General features: G+C 35.8%; 1 protein-coding gene across 1 annotated transcript; it reads right to left on the bottom strand.

Moving 5' to 3' along the window:
- Positions 1 to 1858: 1858 nt before the first annotated feature.
- Positions 1859 to 21111, bottom strand: LOC115448409. Its single transcript, XM_037440802.1, has 9 exons — positions 20753 to 21111; positions 13309 to 13450; positions 12099 to 12255; positions 9872 to 10011; positions 9040 to 9207; positions 7853 to 7934; positions 6754 to 6796; positions 5722 to 6642; positions 1859 to 5409 (listed from the first exon to the last, which is right to left on the bottom strand). Exons 1-9 carry the CDS (start codon positions 20781 to 20783, stop codon positions 1859 to 1861), a joined length of 5235 nt encoding a protein of 1744 aa, XP_037296699.1. The 5' UTR covers positions 20784 to 21111.
- Between the last annotated feature and the right edge of the window lie 248 nt (positions 21112 to 21359).

Raw genomic sequence — 21359 nt, 5'->3', positions numbered from 1 at the left:
CAAAAGATTTAAAATAGGTACATATATTTTGCCGAATTGAAAAAAGTTGGAGACACATTCAGCATGAAGTAAATAACAAAGAGGAAACGTAAATATTACTTATATATTTTTTAAATCCTGTTCCAAATATAAAATATGTTCTATTTTGCAAGACAAATTTCACTGACTTCACGATGCCTGTGTAAATATAGTGCATAACAAAACATTCTTTGCTGTTTATCCACGCCCCAAAATGCTTTTAGTTTGAGCTTCACGACATTACATCGACATATTTACAATTATCCAGACTTTACAAGTCAAACATATTCATATATAAAATGCTTTAATTATCAGCTTGTATCTATTTTTAGTCTTTTATCACCATTGTTCTCAAAATTCAGAACAGAACAGTTGCCACGTAGTTTGAGACTTTCTTCAAACTGGACTAAAAAAGGAACTATAAAAATAGTACTATTTACATAAAGGCCTCATTCGAGCAAACGGCCACATTCGATCCATGTACATTTACGACACGAGTTGCCGGCAAAAATATACAAATATTTCTTCACAAAATCAATTTTAGGTCTTCTAGTAAATATGAAACTACACAAATATTCCTTATTAGATTTGTGGCAAGTTTAAAATGATATTATACATTAAAAGGAGATACAAGAATCAATGAATTTATTGGCATTATCATCATGAAACAAACGAAAAAATATCCACATTGTAAAAAAAAATTAAACAACCTCAGTAGCCATAGTATATATATGTTTAGTTATTTTTATCTTTTATAAATTCCGAATAGATAGCTTCTAAAAATACGGTGAGCGAGCCGTTTTGATGGGGACACCGTCTTAAGCCAATAATTGGCACTGAAACTCAATTACTGACAATTTTAACACTATTTCTATTATAGGTACACGAGTCTATATAGTACATGTAAGTGAATTATAAATTTAACAGTTATATCATTATGCTTCATTTATTATAAAATGCGAAGAAAGCGAAATATAGTCTATTCGTGTAAAACATTAACACGTCATCACGGTAAAAAGGTACTTAAATAAAACGAAGTAATAAATACTTCGTCGCTTTTGGTAAAAGGGAATTTTCCGCCGGACTGCCACCAGTCATATGAATTTGATCATCGTAAAAATTTGCGTCCATAATTATAATGATATTTTTCCAGAATGGCTAAAAATTAAAAACCATTCTAATAAACCGAGAACGTGCCGGTCAAACACCTAAAATGCAATCTTCTTCACCGGCATCGTCAGGGATAAGATCGTTATCCTCCATTAGGAATGGTTCACTTGGCGGGTCTTCAAATAGTCTAATATCATCTTCAACGAGGGCCGTCGGGTCATCTTCAGGACCTTTACTCAAATTTCTTGCTATATTAGGATGTTTGTCTAATTCCTTGTTTAAATTAAAGACAAAATTAGATTTAGGTTCCGCTTCTTGTGCTCGTTTTCGTTTAACTTTTTTAATAAGAGGCTCATCGTCTGACGATTCGCTCGGACTCAAGTTTATGGTCGCCTCCGGTGTATATTTTCTTTTTTGCTTAACATGTGGAGCATTGTTCTCTACATTTGGTTTTGTTGGAGACATATATGCCAATCGTACCTCCCTCGAGCGGCCGAGAGGTGTTTTAATAATTTGTAGATTATTGGGCAAATTGTTCTTGTCAACTTGCTTCAGTATTCGTGGCCTTTGCAAGGTCCTGAACATCGTTACGGGTCTTACGTTATGCATTTTTGACTTCAACAACTTTACCAACGGGCTATTAGTTGGTACTTCTCTTACGTCAGCCGGTTTTTCAGTATCATCATTTACAGCAGAAAACTCAACATCTTCAGTAAGATCAATAGTTTCTTTAGGTGCTGGTGGGAATCTCACTGGTAGTAGAGCTTTGCGGTTTTTTCTTTAAACAAACGTTTATCGGCACTACTATGCCAGTATCAAAATCTAGTTTATAGAACTTCCCATTATTATGATATGCGTACTTTAGCTGCGCGAATGATGATACTGTATTTAATTCGTGGGTAAGTTGTAATGTGTTATCTGGCGAAGGTAAACTTGTCGATGGACCAGGAATATACGGATGTAGTGGAGGGATACATTCATTTTTCGCAGGAGACACTTGTACAGGCAACGCGTCCTCTGCTGATATGCCAGACATTTCCATTAAATCTGAAAGTATTGTTTTCTTGGCACTTGGTGCCCTTTCGTTTTTTTCATTTACATTATCATAACTACTTGATTTTTTAACTTCGCTATTTACATTAGCGTCAATGACAGTTCGTGTATCTAAAATTGGAACCGTACCCGTGGAATTAGTAGATGGGTTTACCATACTTTCTTTATTTGGTTGTTCTACGACTTTATTAGAGACATTTAAGGTATCTTTAGAACATTCTTTATTATCACTAGGAAGTTGAGTGATATTCTGAAGAATTTGTGAAGTTAGTACATTATCATTAACTTTATTTGATGATATTTCTTCTACTAGCGTGTTGGTTTGGGATATTTCTATTTCTTCTAGACTCGAATTTAGGCTGCTATCGTTTCCATTATTTTGTTCATCGCATGTGGCAGCAGGGGTCGAAATAACATTATTGTCATTTTTTGGCGTCGACGACATTTCATCGTCAGATATATCAACTACCTCATTTGAAATTCCATCGGTCGTAGTTGCTGCTGTTGTTGAAGTGATCCCTGCTGAATTCATTTGCATTTGAACTGTTTGTAAAAGTGCCGGCATCCTGGCTTTATCTTCAGGACTAAGCTCAAATCCGGATTTCATGATGTAAGTTAATTGGCCAGTATGGGGTAGCACTAACTGAACTCCTCGTGGTAACGGTAGCGAAGGTGCGGGATATTGCGGAATTGGATTTCTAGTTTGGCTTTGGCTTGATTCTTCCATTGAACTCGGAAACTTGATGTCAGTCAAAAGAATTTTATTAGTGCCCAAAAAAATAGGACATCCAACAGGAATCTTCATCATTTGTTTACTATTTAAAATTAATACTTTGTCCTTATTACTTGATTCGGCGGTAACTTTTACGTCGTCATTTTTTTGTACAATGGGTTTGTCTATATTATCAATCACAATTGGTTTGTTATACCTTTGATTGAGAGTTTTCTTCATTGAACATGTACATTTTGGCTTTTTATCTTCCTTTCCTAATTTAGCTGGTCCCTTATAGGTTTCTAATAAGGGTGTTGGTTTTTTGGTAATTTTAATAGTAACATCTACAACATCGTCATCTTCAATAACCTCTGTAATTACTGGTTTTACCAATTTGGTATCGTCGCGGATTGGTATGTTTAAATTATTCCCTACAGACGTCACAGGCGCCACGGGCGTCACAGGTGCCGCCGTCGTTTGGGGTTTGAGTAACGTTTTACTTAATTGCGTTTCATCAATTATTGGTATATTTAGTTTATGGTGTTCAACTGCAGAAGTTGCTCCCAAACTCATTAAAGATTTTGTTACTCGACTTACATCTTGAATTGGTATACCTAATTCTAAGTAATTATTCTTTGTGGGTGATACAATAATTTTAGGCATTACTTTAGGCTTGACTAAAAGAGTTTCGTCATAAATTGGAATGTTTAGATCTATACTTTCATCATCTGGTTTTTGTGAAGTTAGCGATTGGTCAATAACTTCATTAATCAACTCTGGTGACGCAAAACTAGTGTTAGGATTTAAAGAGATTTCTTCTTGCACTGCACTTGTTGCAATTGCACTTGAGTTAAGAGAATAAACGCCGGCAATGGTCGGCACATTCGTGTCCTGTGAATGCTCTGCTTGTGACAGAGTATTATCTGGTACATTATTTTGTAAATCATCCTTTTGCGGCACAGAGTTCGGCCAACGTGTTACTGGAACTATAAGGTCTGGGCGTATTTTGTCAACAGCAATCAATTTTTCTAGATCATCCTTACAACAACACTTACAGCTATCAGCATTCAAACATGCGTGCACCCTTCTACGTTTACGAGTTTCATTATTATGGATGGCAATTTGTTCCCGCGCCCAACAGCAAAGCGAATTTCCATAAACTACCTTTGTTACTACACGACGAGGCGCTTTCTTAGAAGTCTGTTTTTCTTTCGAAGGTTCGTTTGACTCCTTTGGCTTAGTTTCTTTCTCTTTCTGAGGTGGTTTCGTTTCTTTCTTCTTTTCAACCTTTTTTTTCTGCTTGTTCTTTAACTTTGAATATGATTGTTTATTATTTTTCCCATGAAACAGATGCAACATTTTATGAAGAGTATCTATTGTGAGGAGAAAATCATCATGTTTCACTTCCAGATAGGGAAAAGCTTTAATCCACGAAGGCCTTGATGGCCTCCATGGTCGGACTCCCTTGACTGGACCCGTGGCAGCCTTTTTTTGGTTCTTTTGTCTGTTTAGTTCAGTCGTTATCGAATTTTGTCTATTATTCAATGTATTTTCAATTGGTTTCTTAAACACTGGACTCGGAGCCGGAGCTACTAGCATTTTAGCTAAAAGACTTGCTTTTTGCCCTACTGTGCTTGTGTTCTCTTCCTCACTTTCTTTAGCTTCTTCAGATTTTGAGGTCTGAGCATTTAAATTATCTTCATTTGTACTAACGTCAGGTTCGGGTTTCATATTCACGTTATTTGAGTTTAAACTATTACTTATATTTTCAGTTTGAATAGGTTTGACTTCTGCAGTTACTAATGGTTGGTTTATTCGCCTAACTTTCGTTATATCCGGAGGGTGGATCACTTTGTCCCTTTCTACAACAGTAGCCTCAGATTCTGAATTTGAATCAGAGCTATATCCACTTTTTAACTTTAAAACATCGTCCAACCTAGTACTATCAATCAAAGTTTGGATCGGTATTATGGATGGCATTACAGATGTTGTTTTTATTTCATCCTCATCAATTTCAATTATACGATTATTATCAGGTTTTTTCAAATATATTGTATTGTTAATTAACTTCGATTCAAAAGCCTTTGTTAAATCTATGGTAAGTGGCTTGCAAGCTTTGAGTAGAGTCCTGTTTTGCCAAGAACTAAGAAATCCAGCAGTCAACCTTTTTAATCTTGTATTGAAATCTGGATTCTTACACAATTGTATTGGATTGTACTTACGATTTTTTGGTTTCTGTAACATGTAACTAGATGGTGATATTCTCTGTCTCTCAATTCGCTTCTTTTCAGCGTCTACACTTCTGTCGCTTATCGGTTTACTTTCAAGTATTATTTTATTTAATAATGTTTTAACATTTATTGTATTAACATCTTTATTCTTCAATATGCACATGTCGTTTAATTTCTTTGTATAAACTACTGGATCTAAAAATAGTTTCTCATCCAATTTGAATTCTTGACTCTCGTTGGAATTTCTAGTGACATCGCTATTCTCAGTTACCCCGCTATTATCTCCTGTAATGAAAAATATACGTATTAAAATGTATGAATAATATATATCAGTCCTGTATTTTATACAGTCCAACTGCTGGGTACAGGCCTACTCTACTACCGAGAGGGATTAGGCGTTAGTCCACCACGCTAGCCTAATGCGGATTGATAGACTTCACACCCCCTCAAAATTCCTATAGAGAAATTCTCTGGTATAATATTAAAATTTATATTAAGCCTAAATTACGACGCTAGTATTATAATAACGATTATAACTAACACTTCAGCTGTTAGTTTATATTTCATGAAAAGACTGCAATAAATATTTACACGTACCATCTTTAATTTTAAATATAGACTGATCAATATCCGCCACACCATCATCAACGAGTTCAATTCCATCGTCAGCAAAGTTGACATCCTCCGAAATCTCCCCAAATGTCGACAGATCTATATTACCGAATTGTAGTGTTCTAACGTCTACATTATCAGTTTTGTTTGTGTCCTTCTTTACTGATATTAAATTTTCAGTTATTCTAGATAATACTGCATCTCCACTATTTGGTTTGAGAGATACTGTGTTTAATATAATAGGAGATACGTCCGTAATAAGTGTTTCTTTTAAATCATTTCCATTGATTACTTCAACCTTATCATCGGAGTCAACGATAGGATCTTCAATATCAATGGCCAAGCACACTGGCCCATCGCTGACTTCTTTCGCTTTATTTGATGAATCATCATTATTTTCTTCATTACTTTCAGATACATTCGCAGGCCATGGGGCGGTCTTTGTTAAATTATCTATGAGTGACAATGTCTCGTCTGTCATATTAACGTTGCCGAAAACGTTTGTTATTTTTGGAATAAATAACCCATCTGTATCAGTATTTTCTTCGGCAGCACATTCATCATTGATGATTCCATTTTCAAAGCTGCTGGCAATCGTTTTTATACTGTCTTCCTCTGCTGTCAATTCAATGATATCATCATCATCGATGTTATCGAAAAGTGTTTCTTCGGCAACCACACCCGCCATAGCTAAGTCAGTTTTTTTCGGTTCCTCGTTTTCTGTGTAATCTACATCGGAATCTTCTGGTTCAACTTTAACTTTTACCTCTGTGACTGGATTGTTATCATCTTTATCATTGTTAACATCAGTATCCTCTTGGCCGTTTTCTTCGTCCGAATCAGAGTCCTGCAGCAAATCTACTGTTTCTATGTTTGGTTCCAGGACGATTATGTCTGGTGAATTTTCTGAAATATAACGAAACAATTTATTATATTAATAAATATAATATACGCCCCATGATACGATAGGGGTCATAATCCCTGTATTTTTTTTATATAAGTATGTACTTTACTTACCGGCATTAGGTTGTGGTAAAACTTTAATATTCTTTCTGCGTTCCTGTAAATAAAAAATACCTTTTATAATTAAAAATTATAATTCGTCTAAAGATTTCTTGTTTCCGCGAATGTAAGACATTAAAATTAAACTACTTCTCGGATTTTATCGCGGTTTTAATATTTTACTTTTCTTCCGACGTCTCCTACGTGACCATAAAGGCTGCAATCTCCAAAACGTCGGGACGTCGACGACGTCATTTAATTTTTATAATTACTCATCGAAGTATCTTTAGGACTAGGAAACGTGCCTACTATAGCAGCACCATTCTTAAATGTTAAGGACCTTTTTAACAACTGCTGAGTTAATGCTAATCGTCACATAAATGTGTCGGAGATCAAGCTAATAGCGCACGGTCCTAAGTTTGATTTTGTACATTATTCTATATATTATGTAATGGTTAATACAAAAGAAGCACTCCTGCGAGAATTGCTTAAAAATTTGTTAAAAAAATGAGCCAGTAATATTTCAATTATTGCAATGTGTATGCTTCTAATAGTCGTTTGAATATGAAATGTCTTTGTAAAATAATATAGCGAGAATATTGGGAGTTGTACGACAATAATTACTTATATCGTGAAATGAATATTATAATTGATTACAATAATATTATGGGGGATATAAGTGGACTGAAGTATGTGTAGCTTAAGTCAATTTGGTTTACACCCGTCGATATGCCGATGACAGGTGACCATTTACCATTTTTTTAATGCCCTTGTATCAGGGGTGTAGCTACCGCTCTATCAGCCGTATTAGTTATACTAAGCCCCCGAGCTTTGGGGTCCCTCTTGGCCCATGCATACATTAAACTAAGCGGGCACTCAAAAGTTCGCACTGCCCTGAAGAGCCCTCAACAAATATAGATATTAGGCCCCTATATGGCAAGCTACGCTACTGCTTTGTAAGCGAACGAGCAAGCGGTCCGCCTGATGGTAAGCAGCATCCGCCTCTTGCTGCCTACCTGGCAATCCCATCCCATGATCATGACCATCAAATGATAGTCCAATCACTCATCAGATATGCTCTTTTAATATTGCTAGTTCGTATAAAAATACTCACAAAATCGGCAGGTAGAATGATGCGACTTTCTTCAATACTAGTTTCCCAATCTGGAAACTTTTCAATTATGATCTCTGGAAATCTGGAAATTGTAAATAAATACACTGTAAATACCTCGCTGTGTCGCTTAGCAACTTCTTAATCATTCTAATTACATTAGTTGTGAAGGCATCGAGAGTGATAACCATTATCCGTACAGATGTTAAAAAAAAAGGATTTTACGTAAGTACCAAGGGCGTAGCTGCCGCCGTATCAGCCGTATTAGTGATACGGGGCCTCCGAGCTTTGGGGTCCCTCTTGACCCATACCTACATTAAACTAAGTAGGCGCCCAAAGTTCGCACTGCCCTGAAGCCCCCAACAAAAGATATAGGACCCCTCTTTGGCAAGCTACGCTACTGATAAGTATGTATTTTATCCAGCCCTTTATAAATTTACAGAGCTGGACAAAATACAGTCAGATTTTAGGTAATGTAAATAGAATTAATCCAGCCCAACTCATTTCATGTTCAACACTTGTTTTTTAAATGTACTATCAGACAATCTTTGTTGGGAAATGAATAATATTTTTAACCGACTGAAAAGGAGGAGGTTATCTATTCCAAAATGAAATTAATGCATACAATTAAAATGTCACAATTATTTAATACTTGCTCCCATTTCTATAGCATTAGTTGCTGTTGTTTTACGTAAAAATTCTAACGAACAATCTCAGAAAAATCAAATCATGCCAAATAAGGCATTCTTTTACTTTATTGCCCTCATAAAGTATATACAATGGGAAAGTTTCCTATGATTGATTTAGTTTATTATTTTATATGTAACAGAAAAAAATATGAAAAATGAAGCAGTTATTCATTCAAATTTAAATATTGTGAGCAAAAGTGGAGGCGTGGTGGGGTTGTCGTGCTGTCCCTTTCTCACTCACGCAGGTTTATGGCCGGTGGCATTCGGTGATGTCACATTTCAATATTACTGTAATTTGACAGCTTCCCTGTCCACCAAATTTCAAAGCTTATAACTTATTTATAACTGCGTGGATTTTTAAAATTCTTTTTCCGATTGATTTACATTGTTGATGTAAATAATGTGTTGTAAATGTATTTTAAAAAAAGATGTCAACTACCCTTTTACACGAAATTACGTACAATACTTTATTATAATGTGGCAACCCTATTGAACACCTACCGTCTAGCCATAGTCCTTTGTAATATTGTGGGTCGGTACTGCTCGGCTTTGGTCAACATCTTCTCGTTGCCGCGGTACGAGTGCCAGTATTCGTAAAACCGGCGACGAGTCTCAAATTTTAGCTGATACCATCGCTTCTGCAGCAGCATGGGGGAGCACTGATGTCCTCTGGAATATGGGCACGATATGAGCTAATTTGTTTATATTTTATGCGATAGTATAAGTATAAAATTGGCGGGAAACGTTTCTTTTTCAAAGGATCTATATAGTTTATTTTAAATGGGTGTATTGTTTGCAATCATGGGGTGTCGGGCGGTGGCGAGGTTCCAATATTTCATACGTACCTCCAAACCCTACGAAAATACCACTAAGCAGGTGAAGGTTAGTATATGAATGAGGAGATTGAATTTTTTTATTTTGTTTTTATAATCACATAAATCATAGAGATTTTTTATAAATCATGGTGATTTACTTTCTGATTAACGTAAAAAATTACGAAGATATCACACTTTTTTCGACCGCAATAAAATGATTGGGCGCGAGGCCGTCTGTAGATGCCGTGACGTCACTATCGACATCACGGATCTAAGCGATGCTCTGTGCGCGGAAGAACGAGGCTTAAAAGGGACATTTCAAAGTAATTTGAATTTTTCCGCGCGGTTTGTAATTTGTTTTATTTGGTCGATATATTTTAACCAAGTGTTCGTCGCGGCTTCGCTTGGGTGGTAACCCAACGCTGGGCACCCACATCAGTGTTGGAACAGAGGTGTGTATTTCGGAAGTGGACCTGCGACTTTATATAATACTTATAAGTACTTATCGTAAAACTTACTGTGTATTATAATAAACAGTGGCCGCTGTCCACGCGTCGGCCAACTCCTCACCCGACTTCGTCTCTACATCGAATCGCTGCACCAGCCCGAACAGGTCTATCAGAACCTTATTGTCAGGCTTGTAGGGGTCCATTGTGTGCTGGTTACAAACATATTCATTAATCGCCTCATTGGTTTAGCTGTAGCGTGCTGTAGCTGTGAACCTTGGTGTGCTAGGTTCAATACTGAATTCGGTTTGAATATAGCCTATAATAACGCTAGTGCGCCTGCAGCGTTGCAGTCTGAAGGCGGTCGGAAAGGCCTTTAGTCTTATGAAGTATTGATGGTTTTCAATTGGATAAATTGTACTTGATTCAGCAGATAGATATTGAAGGAAACTCTCCTAGCCAAATTTTGGCGTCGCCGGCCAATATCGGCGGAGATCAGCCAGGCACGAAGGAGATATTATAGTGCACAAGTGCGTGCGCAATACACAGGTGCACTCTCTGTTCCTTCACTCTCATAGTCCAGTGAGACGGCAATCCGACATGACCGGAGAAAGATCAAGTGCAGGACCAACGGCTTTACGTGCTTTCCGAGGCACTGAGGTATCACCTCGCCGACTTACTAACTTAGAACTGGGGCTGAATAATTTTTAAGATGGAAAAATAGTCACAATAATTTTTGGCTGATCCCGGAATTCGAACCCAGAACTTCCGCACTGTAGTCGTACGGTAATACAACTACACCACCGTGGCATTCAGCAGATATATTATGAACTAGCTTTTGCTCGCGGCTCCGCCCGCGTTATAAAGTTTTTCAGGCTAAAGTTTTCCATTATAAAAGTAGTAGTTTCCCGGGAGCCTATGTTCTTCCCAGGGTTTCAAACTGTCTCCATACCAAATTTTATCTTAATACGTTGGGTAGTTTTTGAGTTTAAGACGTTCAGGCAAACGGATGCAGCGGGGACTTTGTTTTATAATATATTTTTGAGAACTTTTTTAAGAGGAATAATCCCGACATACATCATTGTTACATAACTTTAACCGTTTACGCAGCGCACGCAACGGAAGCTCTCAAAACGAATAAATTGTCCCCGTATTTGTAACATGTTTCATTACTGCTCCGCTCCTATTGGTCATAGCGTGATGATATACAGCCTATAGCACCCCACAAATAAAGGGCTATCCAACACAAAACGAATTTTTCAGTTCAAACTGGTAGTTTCTAAGATTAGCCATTACTGCTCCGCTCCTATTGGTCATAGCGTGATGATATATAACTTAGAGCACTCCACGAACAAAGGGCTATCCAACGCAAAAGAATTTTTCAGTTTGGACCGGTAGTTCCAGAGATTAGCCATTGCTGCTCCGCTCCTATTGGGTATAGCGTGATGATATATAGCCTATAGCAATCCACAAATAAAGGGCTATCCAACGCAAAAATAATTTTTCAGTTTGGACCGATAGTTCCTAAGATTAGTAAACAAATATAATGAGAAAGCTTCGAACTGCTAAGCTATCGGGAGTTACACGTGTCATTGTGAGTCAACCATAAAAGATAGACATATGCTGTCGTGGGATATTTTTACATAATTTTAAGGAGAACATTTCCGTCATACATGATTTCTGTGTAGCTTTAACCATTAAGCTTGCACACGCGACGGAAGCTTAAAAATGGAGTAACTTCTCCCGTTTTCCCAACATTTCCCTTCACTGCTCTGCTCCTATTAATTGTAGCGTGATGAAAAGTATACTATAACCAGCACAGGAGTATGACAAATAATTGTACCAAGTTTCGATAAAATCCGTCGATTCGTTTTGTTTCTATAACGGTTATACAGACAGACAGACAGACAGACAGACAGACAGACAGACAGACAAAAATTTTACTAATTGCATTTTTGGCATCAGTATCGATCCCTAATCACCCCCTGATAGTTATATTGGAAATATATTTCATGTACAGAATTGACCTCTCTACAGATTTATTATAAGTATAGATAAAGAATAATACAAGCATTTTAGTATACCATACTAACTTGCACGGGCATCCTCTACCACTAAAATTGTTTCGGTCTTCGTCCACTTAGCCTGGTAGGGCGCAGGCCAAATACGGGTTTCCAGAGGCCTGCTCTCACTGAAACTATTTCGATCTTTCACCTGGCTTATGCATGCAAAGTGCTGGCCAAGTACAGGTTACCAGATATTTACTTACACAAAACCTGTTTATAATAAATCAACTCACCAATCCTATAACGTCCAGGTCCTCATGTACCAGCACCTGGTCGTACAACTGCCAGTCTGTGAGCGACATGCGAGCTATATCTGGTATGCAGGTGAACTTATCTTCAGCTACCAGTAAACGCCTCAATTTTTTCTGTGTGAGAGACTTCATGTGCTCCCTGTTGGAATTATAGAAATAACTAATAAATTTCCTCACGATTCTTTCATTCACCGTTAAAGCAAACGAAAATTCACAAATAAGATACATATAATTTTAGAAATATCAGAGGTGTGTGCCCTTGGGTTAAGAACCAACGGATTTCATCTCCGCAGTCCGTTCCATACCCAACTAGGCTATCGCCGCTTTGATTAATAATTACCTTACTAATATTACAAATGTCCGAGGAGACGGTAATTCGACATATATTTTAAATTAGAGACTTGAATAATAAGGAATACAAGGAATAAGGTAAAACAAAGTAACAAGCTTCGCTTAGCAGGTATGGGGAAATAAAAGGATAATGCGTTGCGATTCTCACCGGTGAGGACATAAGCCCTAGCCTAGCTAATCTACTAGCTATAAGAGCCTTATCAATAAACTAGTGTTATCTTTAAGTAGAATCTTAAGTAGACATTTGAGATGGCCTATTTAATAAGCAAAATTTGACTTGTCATTGAGAGCCTCCTGTCAGCTGAGTCGACGCTGTTTAATTATCATAACTCAGCTGTCAAAATCCGTCATATGTTGTAACTTAAGATATCGTATGAGATGTTTATTAAATAACGACGATCTTAAGATACTGACTTTAATTTAAAAGCGTCTCAACTTAACAGCGAAATTGAGTAGCACCGTCGATATATATGTACTACGTACTAGATCTGGCGTTTCGTACACTCATTATGTTCGACTCAACTGTACTGCAATCCGTGCACCTAACTTTAGTATGATTTCAACATTGACAGCTTGTGGTTGCGTACGAAGCGGCGCTCATAATATAAGAACTCGAGTCTAATTGTGAACCTGGGTGTGAATAAAAAATATGTCAAATAAGTAAAATTATTTGTTGTTCAAATGAATAAATAAGTTATAAGAGTGAGGTTTTGTTGCCATTTTAGTTCAGATTTTGAACAAATAGTTTATATGAACATCCGTGTCTATAAAATATACGTCAATGAGTATTACCTATTACGCGCCTGAGTAAAGTTTTTGAATACGCGCGTTATAAACTTACCATAACTGGCGGCAGTCGCATCCCATAACCTTCTTCATTTCTTTCCAGACATCTGCTTCGGGAATCTTCTGATGGATCAGCATCCACGCCACCGACCGTATCAACCGACGCTTGAACTTGTCTAACTGGCCCATTTCGGGTTCTGGAGATATAGAATATTAAAATGGAATCATGTTTAATTAAAACGAAAATACTTTTCACTGGTGGTATCTCATATGTAAGAGTCCACCTGGGTAGGTACCACCGCAATGTCTATTTTTGCCACCAAGCAGCAGCACTCTTGTGTTCCAGTTTGAAGGACATTATAGCCAGTGTAACTACCGGACATAATGAGACTTTACATCACACGTCTCAGGATGGCGAGCGCAATGGAATACCTAACAATATTTTGTAATTCAAGGTGTTGGATGGTGTTTCTACTGTTATGGATGTATCGCTAACCATCAGGCGAACGGTAAGCTGTCTCGTAATTAAATGTAAAAAAGCAGATGTCGAGCATTAAATAAATAAATAACATTATCTATACATATCATAAAACAAAGTCGCCAAAAGCTGTCTATCTGTATGTGATCGATTTTCTTAAAATCTACGGAAAGGATTTATATGAAAATTGGTAGGTGCGAAGATAGTTTAAGACGCTGGGAAGGATATAGGCTACTGTCTATTCCATAAAAATATAATACGGGATTTTTATCCCGGAAAACTTCAATTTTGCCTGTGGCTTCGCCAGCGTAAGTAAGTTTTTCTGAGATAAATATTTTCCCGGAATAAATGTAATCTAAGGCGCGTTGGGGTAAAATTGTAGGAGGTGTAACATCGTATAAATCAAATAACTTGCAATTGAGTTATAATTTTTGTTTCTAGACAACACTACCTGCGACCCCATATTGTTCCCTGCGTTCTACTAGTTCACATAAATGATTCTGTCAAGTAAATAATGTTTACGGTGCCAACAAACAGAATATCAGTATTTCGTCGTTCCATGGCAGATCCGGATTAACCCCATGCAAGAATTTGCCTAATTTAAATGTAGTATTTACTGTTTTCATTTAATTTTGAAGTTATACAGTATCGTAAACGAAATAAATCTTGTGACTTGGTTATTCAAATTTGTCGAAACACCTATATTCCCTGAGATCCGATCTTTACGCACACAATTATTTGTCGTTAAAGAGCGGATGAAAATCGTTCGATCTAGCACTTATAAAATATTGCAAGTTTGTGTCAAAATTTATACACGAAAAGGTCTGAATTCAATAATTACGTATTTTTTATTAGCTCAGGTGAATGATCAATTTTGTTTATTTGTTATTTATGTACACGTGCATGTACTATTTCTTCGAATATTTTTAAAAATATCTACAGTGTCAATCATGAGGGGTAAAATCGTATGCCTAGAAATATTAAAAAAACAAAGTTCGCTTCTAAAAATCTCTTACGAAATTTATTAAATTTTTTGAATGTTTATAAATGACTATCTAGATCAGAATTTACTCTTTATATAGATTTTAGAATACCTTTAACATAGACGGTTTTAGAGAGTAGTCCGAACTAAACCTGTGAAGGTCCTATCTTTCTCACACATTTCTAAAAGTATGGTACTTTTTCAAAGCCTTATAAAACATTAACTGTTATATTTAAGAAATTTAAAAAATATATACCATTTAGTAAATTTCATAATATATAGCTAAGTTAATAATTCTAGTAAAAAAAATATTTCGAGAACACTGTTTAACACGTTGAAAAAGCGTCCGATTTAACCCCAACGCACCTTATATCACTCAGGAGCAATGTGGCTTCCTATTAGTGAAAAAAAAAAACCAAATCGGTTTACTAGTTCCTGAGATTAACGCGTTCAAACAAAAAAACTCTTCAGCTTTATATATTAGTATATAGTTTTATTTAATTTCTACACGGCGTTTACATTATAAGTAATCAACACTCATTATAATGTCCGAAACTGGTGCCTATATTTTTTATTCACAATTTGTTTGCTTTATTGTTTAGAGTATAATGTAATATGAAATTTTACATGAAACGGAACGTAATCATACCTTTCGGTACTTGTGAGCAGTGTTGCCATGTAATAACAGTAGATTCGCTGTAATCTTACCCATTTTCTTGTGTACTGTATTATAAATATAGAGTATATAATAAAAGCTGTAATAAGCTTTAATGATAAAACTCTCAATATACATCTCTGTAGAACGGAATCCACATAGCTCTAATAAGGATTGCGTGTCATTGTTCTAAAGGATTAGCACTAGGACAACGTCCGAAACAGGAAAAAATCAGGTTTATTAAGATATGTGGGACTTATAAATTAATTCATACTCGATCAGACATATTTTTCTTATTTTTACTGTGTACTAGGTTTTGCTCGCAGCTTCGTCTGCGTAAAGGAGTTTACCGGATTAAAAATCCCGCTTTATATTTTTCCGGGATAGAAAGTAATATACAGACTGAAGCCAGAACGTGAAACCCTTACCCGCCACTATTGAGGGTAGAATAATTGAAAGATCATGAATGCAGGGTCTAAAACTATCTCCATACCAAATTTTATAAAAATCCCTTCAGCAGATTTTGAGATAATCGGTAACATAAAGGAATCATTACATAAACATGATTAAAACTACCGAAGAAAAAAATCGACCACAAAGAAAGTATTTCACGTATGGCAACACAAAATTTATTCTCAGTGACACAATCAGTGATGCCAGGCATATAGATTTATCTATATTCCCCGATTTTTAAAATTCATGAATATTCTATACAAAATTTAGAGATTTTTGGGCAATTTCGATATACTTTATGTTTCGGACAAAAATTTCTTTTGCAAACGAAAATAAAACTTAGTACTGGGACGTAAAAACTTCGTCAGGAAAATGTGATACAGATTTTAATAAAGAGGTTTCATGTTCGAAATACAAATAATACGTACTAGGATGGCAACACCGTTTACAAACAAAAATAGTAATTTTGTGATCCAAAAAAAGTCCCTGAAATTAAAATCAATAGATTTTATAATTTTTTTTCCATGTTACAAATACAACGTCTTGGCAATCTGGCAGACACAATAAACCATTGACATTACAACACTATATTGTGCACGACTAAAGACAGACTATATAGTAACCCCCTTATTCATAAACGTTTTTTATCTAAGGACGGAGTAAAGCTGTGATAACAAGCCTGTTTCTCAGTGCCCAACGGCACGGAGAAATAGAAATAGGGCCGTTGTGATTGGTGATTATTGTTGTATTTCAATATTAGCCAATCACAACGGCCCTACGTCTACGCACTGCGAAGACTGCCATGCCGTCAGCACAGAGAAACAGACTTGTTATCACAGCCTTACTCGGTCGTTAGATAAAAAACGTCTATGAATAAGGGGGTTAGTTATAGACCGGACATCAGGGCCAAATGATTGCTCCAAAAGTTATTACCAATTGGTAAGAAGTCGCTGTCTTATTTGAAATGTCCGTATGACAAGATGGCACAGCGTCCTACGACATTTATACAAAAATAATGTATTAACAGAAAATATGCTAATATTCGCATTAAAAACGTGTAAATCATGACATGGAAAAAATATGAAGTATTTTACATGGATATTTATTAATACAAAAATAATATATTTACTGAAAATATGCTAATTTTCGCATTAAAAATGTGACAATCATGACATGGAATAATTTAAAGTATTTCACGGTGATATTTTCCTATTTCATAGTAGATTGAGTAACAATCACATAAGCACAAAATTGTTGTAAGACAATCTTCCCAATGTCCGAATTATATAATCTTAGAGCTCTTTGTGCTCGACTTTTTTAAATCTCGTACTTCTATTTAACAAGTTAAAAGCGAGAGGGGCAACATTTACTCAATAGTTTACCAGGTAACAGGATTCTTATATTATGCAGCTATGCTCCTTTGCAGTATCGCTGATTCTTTGTATATCCCGCTAATATATTCAAGGTCATGAATCCATCCCCATCTCAAAGAAAGAGAATGAACTGAACGCCATTATTCAGCTGTTATTGGACTTGTAGATGAAGCTTTATAGGTGAAAACCTGATTAAATGGGTAATGTAATGTCTATTCCTGCCACCAAGCATTGTACAAGCCCTGTGTTTCATTTTGAAGGGCACTCTAGTCAATGTTCATTATTTTTCTTTTTGAGACTGACATTTAATGTCTCAGGGATCGATCTCCGTCCAATATTGTTGTTATTGTTTTTTGGTAGCTATAGTAGGCACTATAAGGCGACTGGCTTGTACATTTCGTCATTTATTTTTATCAAATAAAAAATATATGCTTAGAAGCAGAGAGAAGAAGAAATCAAGTGATTTTACAGCCAGTAGTTCTCTTTCTAGATTTCTGATTGGTCAACTTCATTCTCTTGAAGAAGCAGATAGGTTAAAGTCATGAGCAGATAAGTCACGACGTGGAATTTTAAACATAATGTTTAAGATATTTATTAGATACCACAATTGTATGTTATTCTAAATCCTTAATACTATCCTTGTAACTATTATTTATAAACATAGACGCTTATTATTAAGCAAGCGCTCTATTTATCCTGCTATTGTACCATAAAGACTCCCGACTTCGCACGTTTCAAAAAAATAGTAATATTTAAGACGTTAGTAGGTCAAGAGCCCTTATACAGGTGGATTTTTAAGATGGGGCAGCAAGGTCAAGGACCTCACCGTAGAAATTATTAAGATATACATTTAAGGAGACCCATCATTTGACTGCCTCGGTGGCGTAGTTGTATTGCATGTCCGGTACAATAGCGCTCTGAAGTCCTGGGTTCGAATCCCGGGTCGGGCAAAGTGATATTTGGGTTTTTCTGCTCAGTATCAGCCCGGAGTCTGGAATTTGTGCTCGATATGGCGATAGGCTCGCCTCCTATCACATCATGGGACGGAACATACTTGGCGAAAAGTGGGTGCCCTAGTTGCGTCTCTGCATACCCCTTCGGGGATAAAATGCGTGATGTTATGTATGTATGTATCATTTTTAGGTTATTAAGACCTGCATGCCCAGATTTTGTAAAATACTCTTATCAATGAAATGGCTAATTTATGCGAAATGCTTTTTTGTGCTAAAGGATCCTGTTCTGTATATTTGACTCACGAGTATCAAGTTGATATAAGAGTCGCAAAGATCTGGCATATTTGCGAATAACTTTTCATAAAAGCAAAATGGAAATGACTGTAGCATCAACAAAAAAACTTAGTTTAATTTTTTCCTGTTTTTGCAACAGTAAATCTACAAAACTCTTGACTGAAAGTTACTATTACTTTTGCATTTCATTATTAAACTGACGATAAGAAATCGGACCTGTCTGGGAAGTCTGTACCAACCACTGTGTTTACATTACACGCTACGTATTCATTATATACTAAATGATGAAACACTTTCAAAAATCCTTAATAAAAATTTATAGTATTTTTTTTTATATTATGGCAACACTGAAACCGTGGCGGTATGTCACCCGCGCAAGCAGACTATTATCTATGACTCACGCCGCATGCGACACGCGCCCTTGCCGCGAGCCAACTCACAATGGCGTAGCGCTCACTTGCTTCTCAGATGGTGTTTAGAAATTAAACATGGTGGACGGGTCCTCACCAAACGCTAATAATAATATCGTAGAACGAAGCATTCAACTAAAAAATATATTTACCGATATTATCTTATTGTTAGGTAGGTATGTAATAATTTTGTATATCGACACTTTATTTCATTATTGCAAAAATGTTGTATCTTAAATTTAGTATACAAATGAGAATATTTATAAAGAAGTTTGGTAGTTTGTTGGAAGAAACGCCGTACGCTGAACGGATTTGTATGAAATTTTTCATATGGCAGACCATGTTCCGGATTAATATAAAATCCATTATATCTCAGAAAGTTCTTGGTAATTTTAATCCGAGAAAGGTCATCCGGGGCATGTAAGACAAGCAGAGCAGTAGCAACACTAAGTGATAAAAATAAATAAAGATAATATAATTATAGTCATTGTTTCCTTTAAATACTTAAGTATACGTTAAGATATACGTTAGTAATTTATTAATCTACCTCAGAAGTTTTCAAAGTGGGCAACAACGCCATCTGGTGAGCGTTAAAGGCATTCAGGGGGGCGTTAAAGGTCTAGAATTGGGAACTGATGAACTGATAGCAAACTTTACTTATTCCGTTCAGTAATCTTTCCGTGAAAGCTTAACAAACACACTCACTTTCGGATTTTTATTATTATTAAAGACGAGCTATTGCCTGTGGATCCGCCCACGTCTAGAAGTTTCCCCAAGATAAAATTCCCGTTTTATACTTTCCCGGGATAAAAAGTAGCACTCAGGAGTAATTTAGCTTCCTATTTGTAAAAAAAATCAAAATCGGTTTAGTCATTTCCAAGTTTAGCGCGATCAAAAATACAATCTCTTTAGTTTCATGTATTAGTACAGATATTTTTTAACTCTGAAAAAGGAGAAGATTCATGACACATTAGGTAGATAGGTATATTTAAATCAAGTAATTAAGGGTGGCGGTAGAAAATAATTCTCAAAATGGGCAGTAGACAAAAAAGTTTGAGAGTCTATGATCTATATTCTAGCTTATTGGTAATTCTACCGACAAACATTATCATTTTTAATAATTTTGTTTATTTATAAGTTAATCTACGTTAACATAGAAAAATATCTAAAGCATGGAACGAAAATCGAAACAATATAATTTACAAAATGTATCTACCCACTTTTTAATTTTATTGTGGGTATACATAGAAATTGGCAGAGATACCAAAGATTTATTTTTGAATATAATATTTTCTTTGTTTGTTTCTTTTTCCTTAGCCGCTCACATTTTAACTAATAATCTTTGATATTTGTTAGCAATAAAAAAATAACGGCTTAGCAGAATTAAACTAAATTTACTAACGATTTATCAAATAAAAGAAAAACATATGTCATATTATTAAACATGTAACACGACGATATTAGGAAAAAAAATATATAATATAATAATCCATGTTATTATTTATCAAAGAGGATTTAATAAAAAAAAATTAAGTTGTTATACCCAATGACATTTTACAACTATTAATTTAGGATAAATACCTAATAAATCATACTACACATGAAAATAAAGAATACGAATTCGAAAGAGAATAGGTACACGCCTTTATTTACAGCTAAAATTCTCAAATAAACAAAACAAAAAATTTAAAAATAATTTGTACAAAACACTACATTATATTATTATTACACATAAATTCTGTAGTGGCATTATTAATAAAATTAACAATATGAAAACATATTTATACATAATACTCAGCAGTGAACGCCGCGCGCCTCAGTTCGTATTGTGAGTCAATGGAGTTTACACGTCCGCACCGCCTAGCAGCTGCTTGTAAAATGACTGACCGCAATATATTTACCTGGTTTTTTCTCCATGTTTGTCGTTTCCATTTTAATTCACTACTACAACAGTAGATTATTCGAGAACTAAAATAAAACTACGCACTTTTCCACGGTCACGAATGTCAAGCGACCACTGAACATTTTTCGTCGACACTCAAATACAAAATGGCGAAAACGCACCTCGCGCGGGCAGAACTGACATGGCCGCGGTTCTATGAGTGCAATGGATACGATGACAGTATGTTTCGCTCTAGCACGCCCGTGGCAACATGAGGAGCGCATGCGGGGCGGAATATTTCGATCGTTATTCCATTTGTATGACAGACTTCGCTGTGATCGGACGTATTTGCGAAGGAATGTTAATAAGTATGAGTATTGAACTAATAATTCGATAGTGTATTAGTAGAATAGAGTTAAGCATTTGTGTACGTAAATATTTTTTTGAGTTATTTTCGACCTTCCTGCTATCTAGCCAAATTAACTACTACAAACATACAATGCTAAATAGGAATGTCTTTTTAGATAAGAGCACCTTATACGTGTATGTGCAACGCGTGTTATTTTTATATAACGACGTGGCTTGTATTAGTCTATAAATAAAATTAAGAACCTAGGTAGTACATA

This window comes from Manduca sexta, chromosome 4 (genome assembly GCF_014839805.1).
Source record: "Manduca sexta isolate Smith_Timp_Sample1 chromosome 4, JHU_Msex_v1.0, whole genome shotgun sequence".
Classification (NCBI taxonomy): domain Eukaryota; kingdom Metazoa; phylum Arthropoda; class Insecta; order Lepidoptera; family Sphingidae; genus Manduca; species Manduca sexta.
The sequence above is the reverse complement of the archived record's forward strand: the minus strand, read 5'-3'. Positions and strand labels throughout refer to the sequence as shown.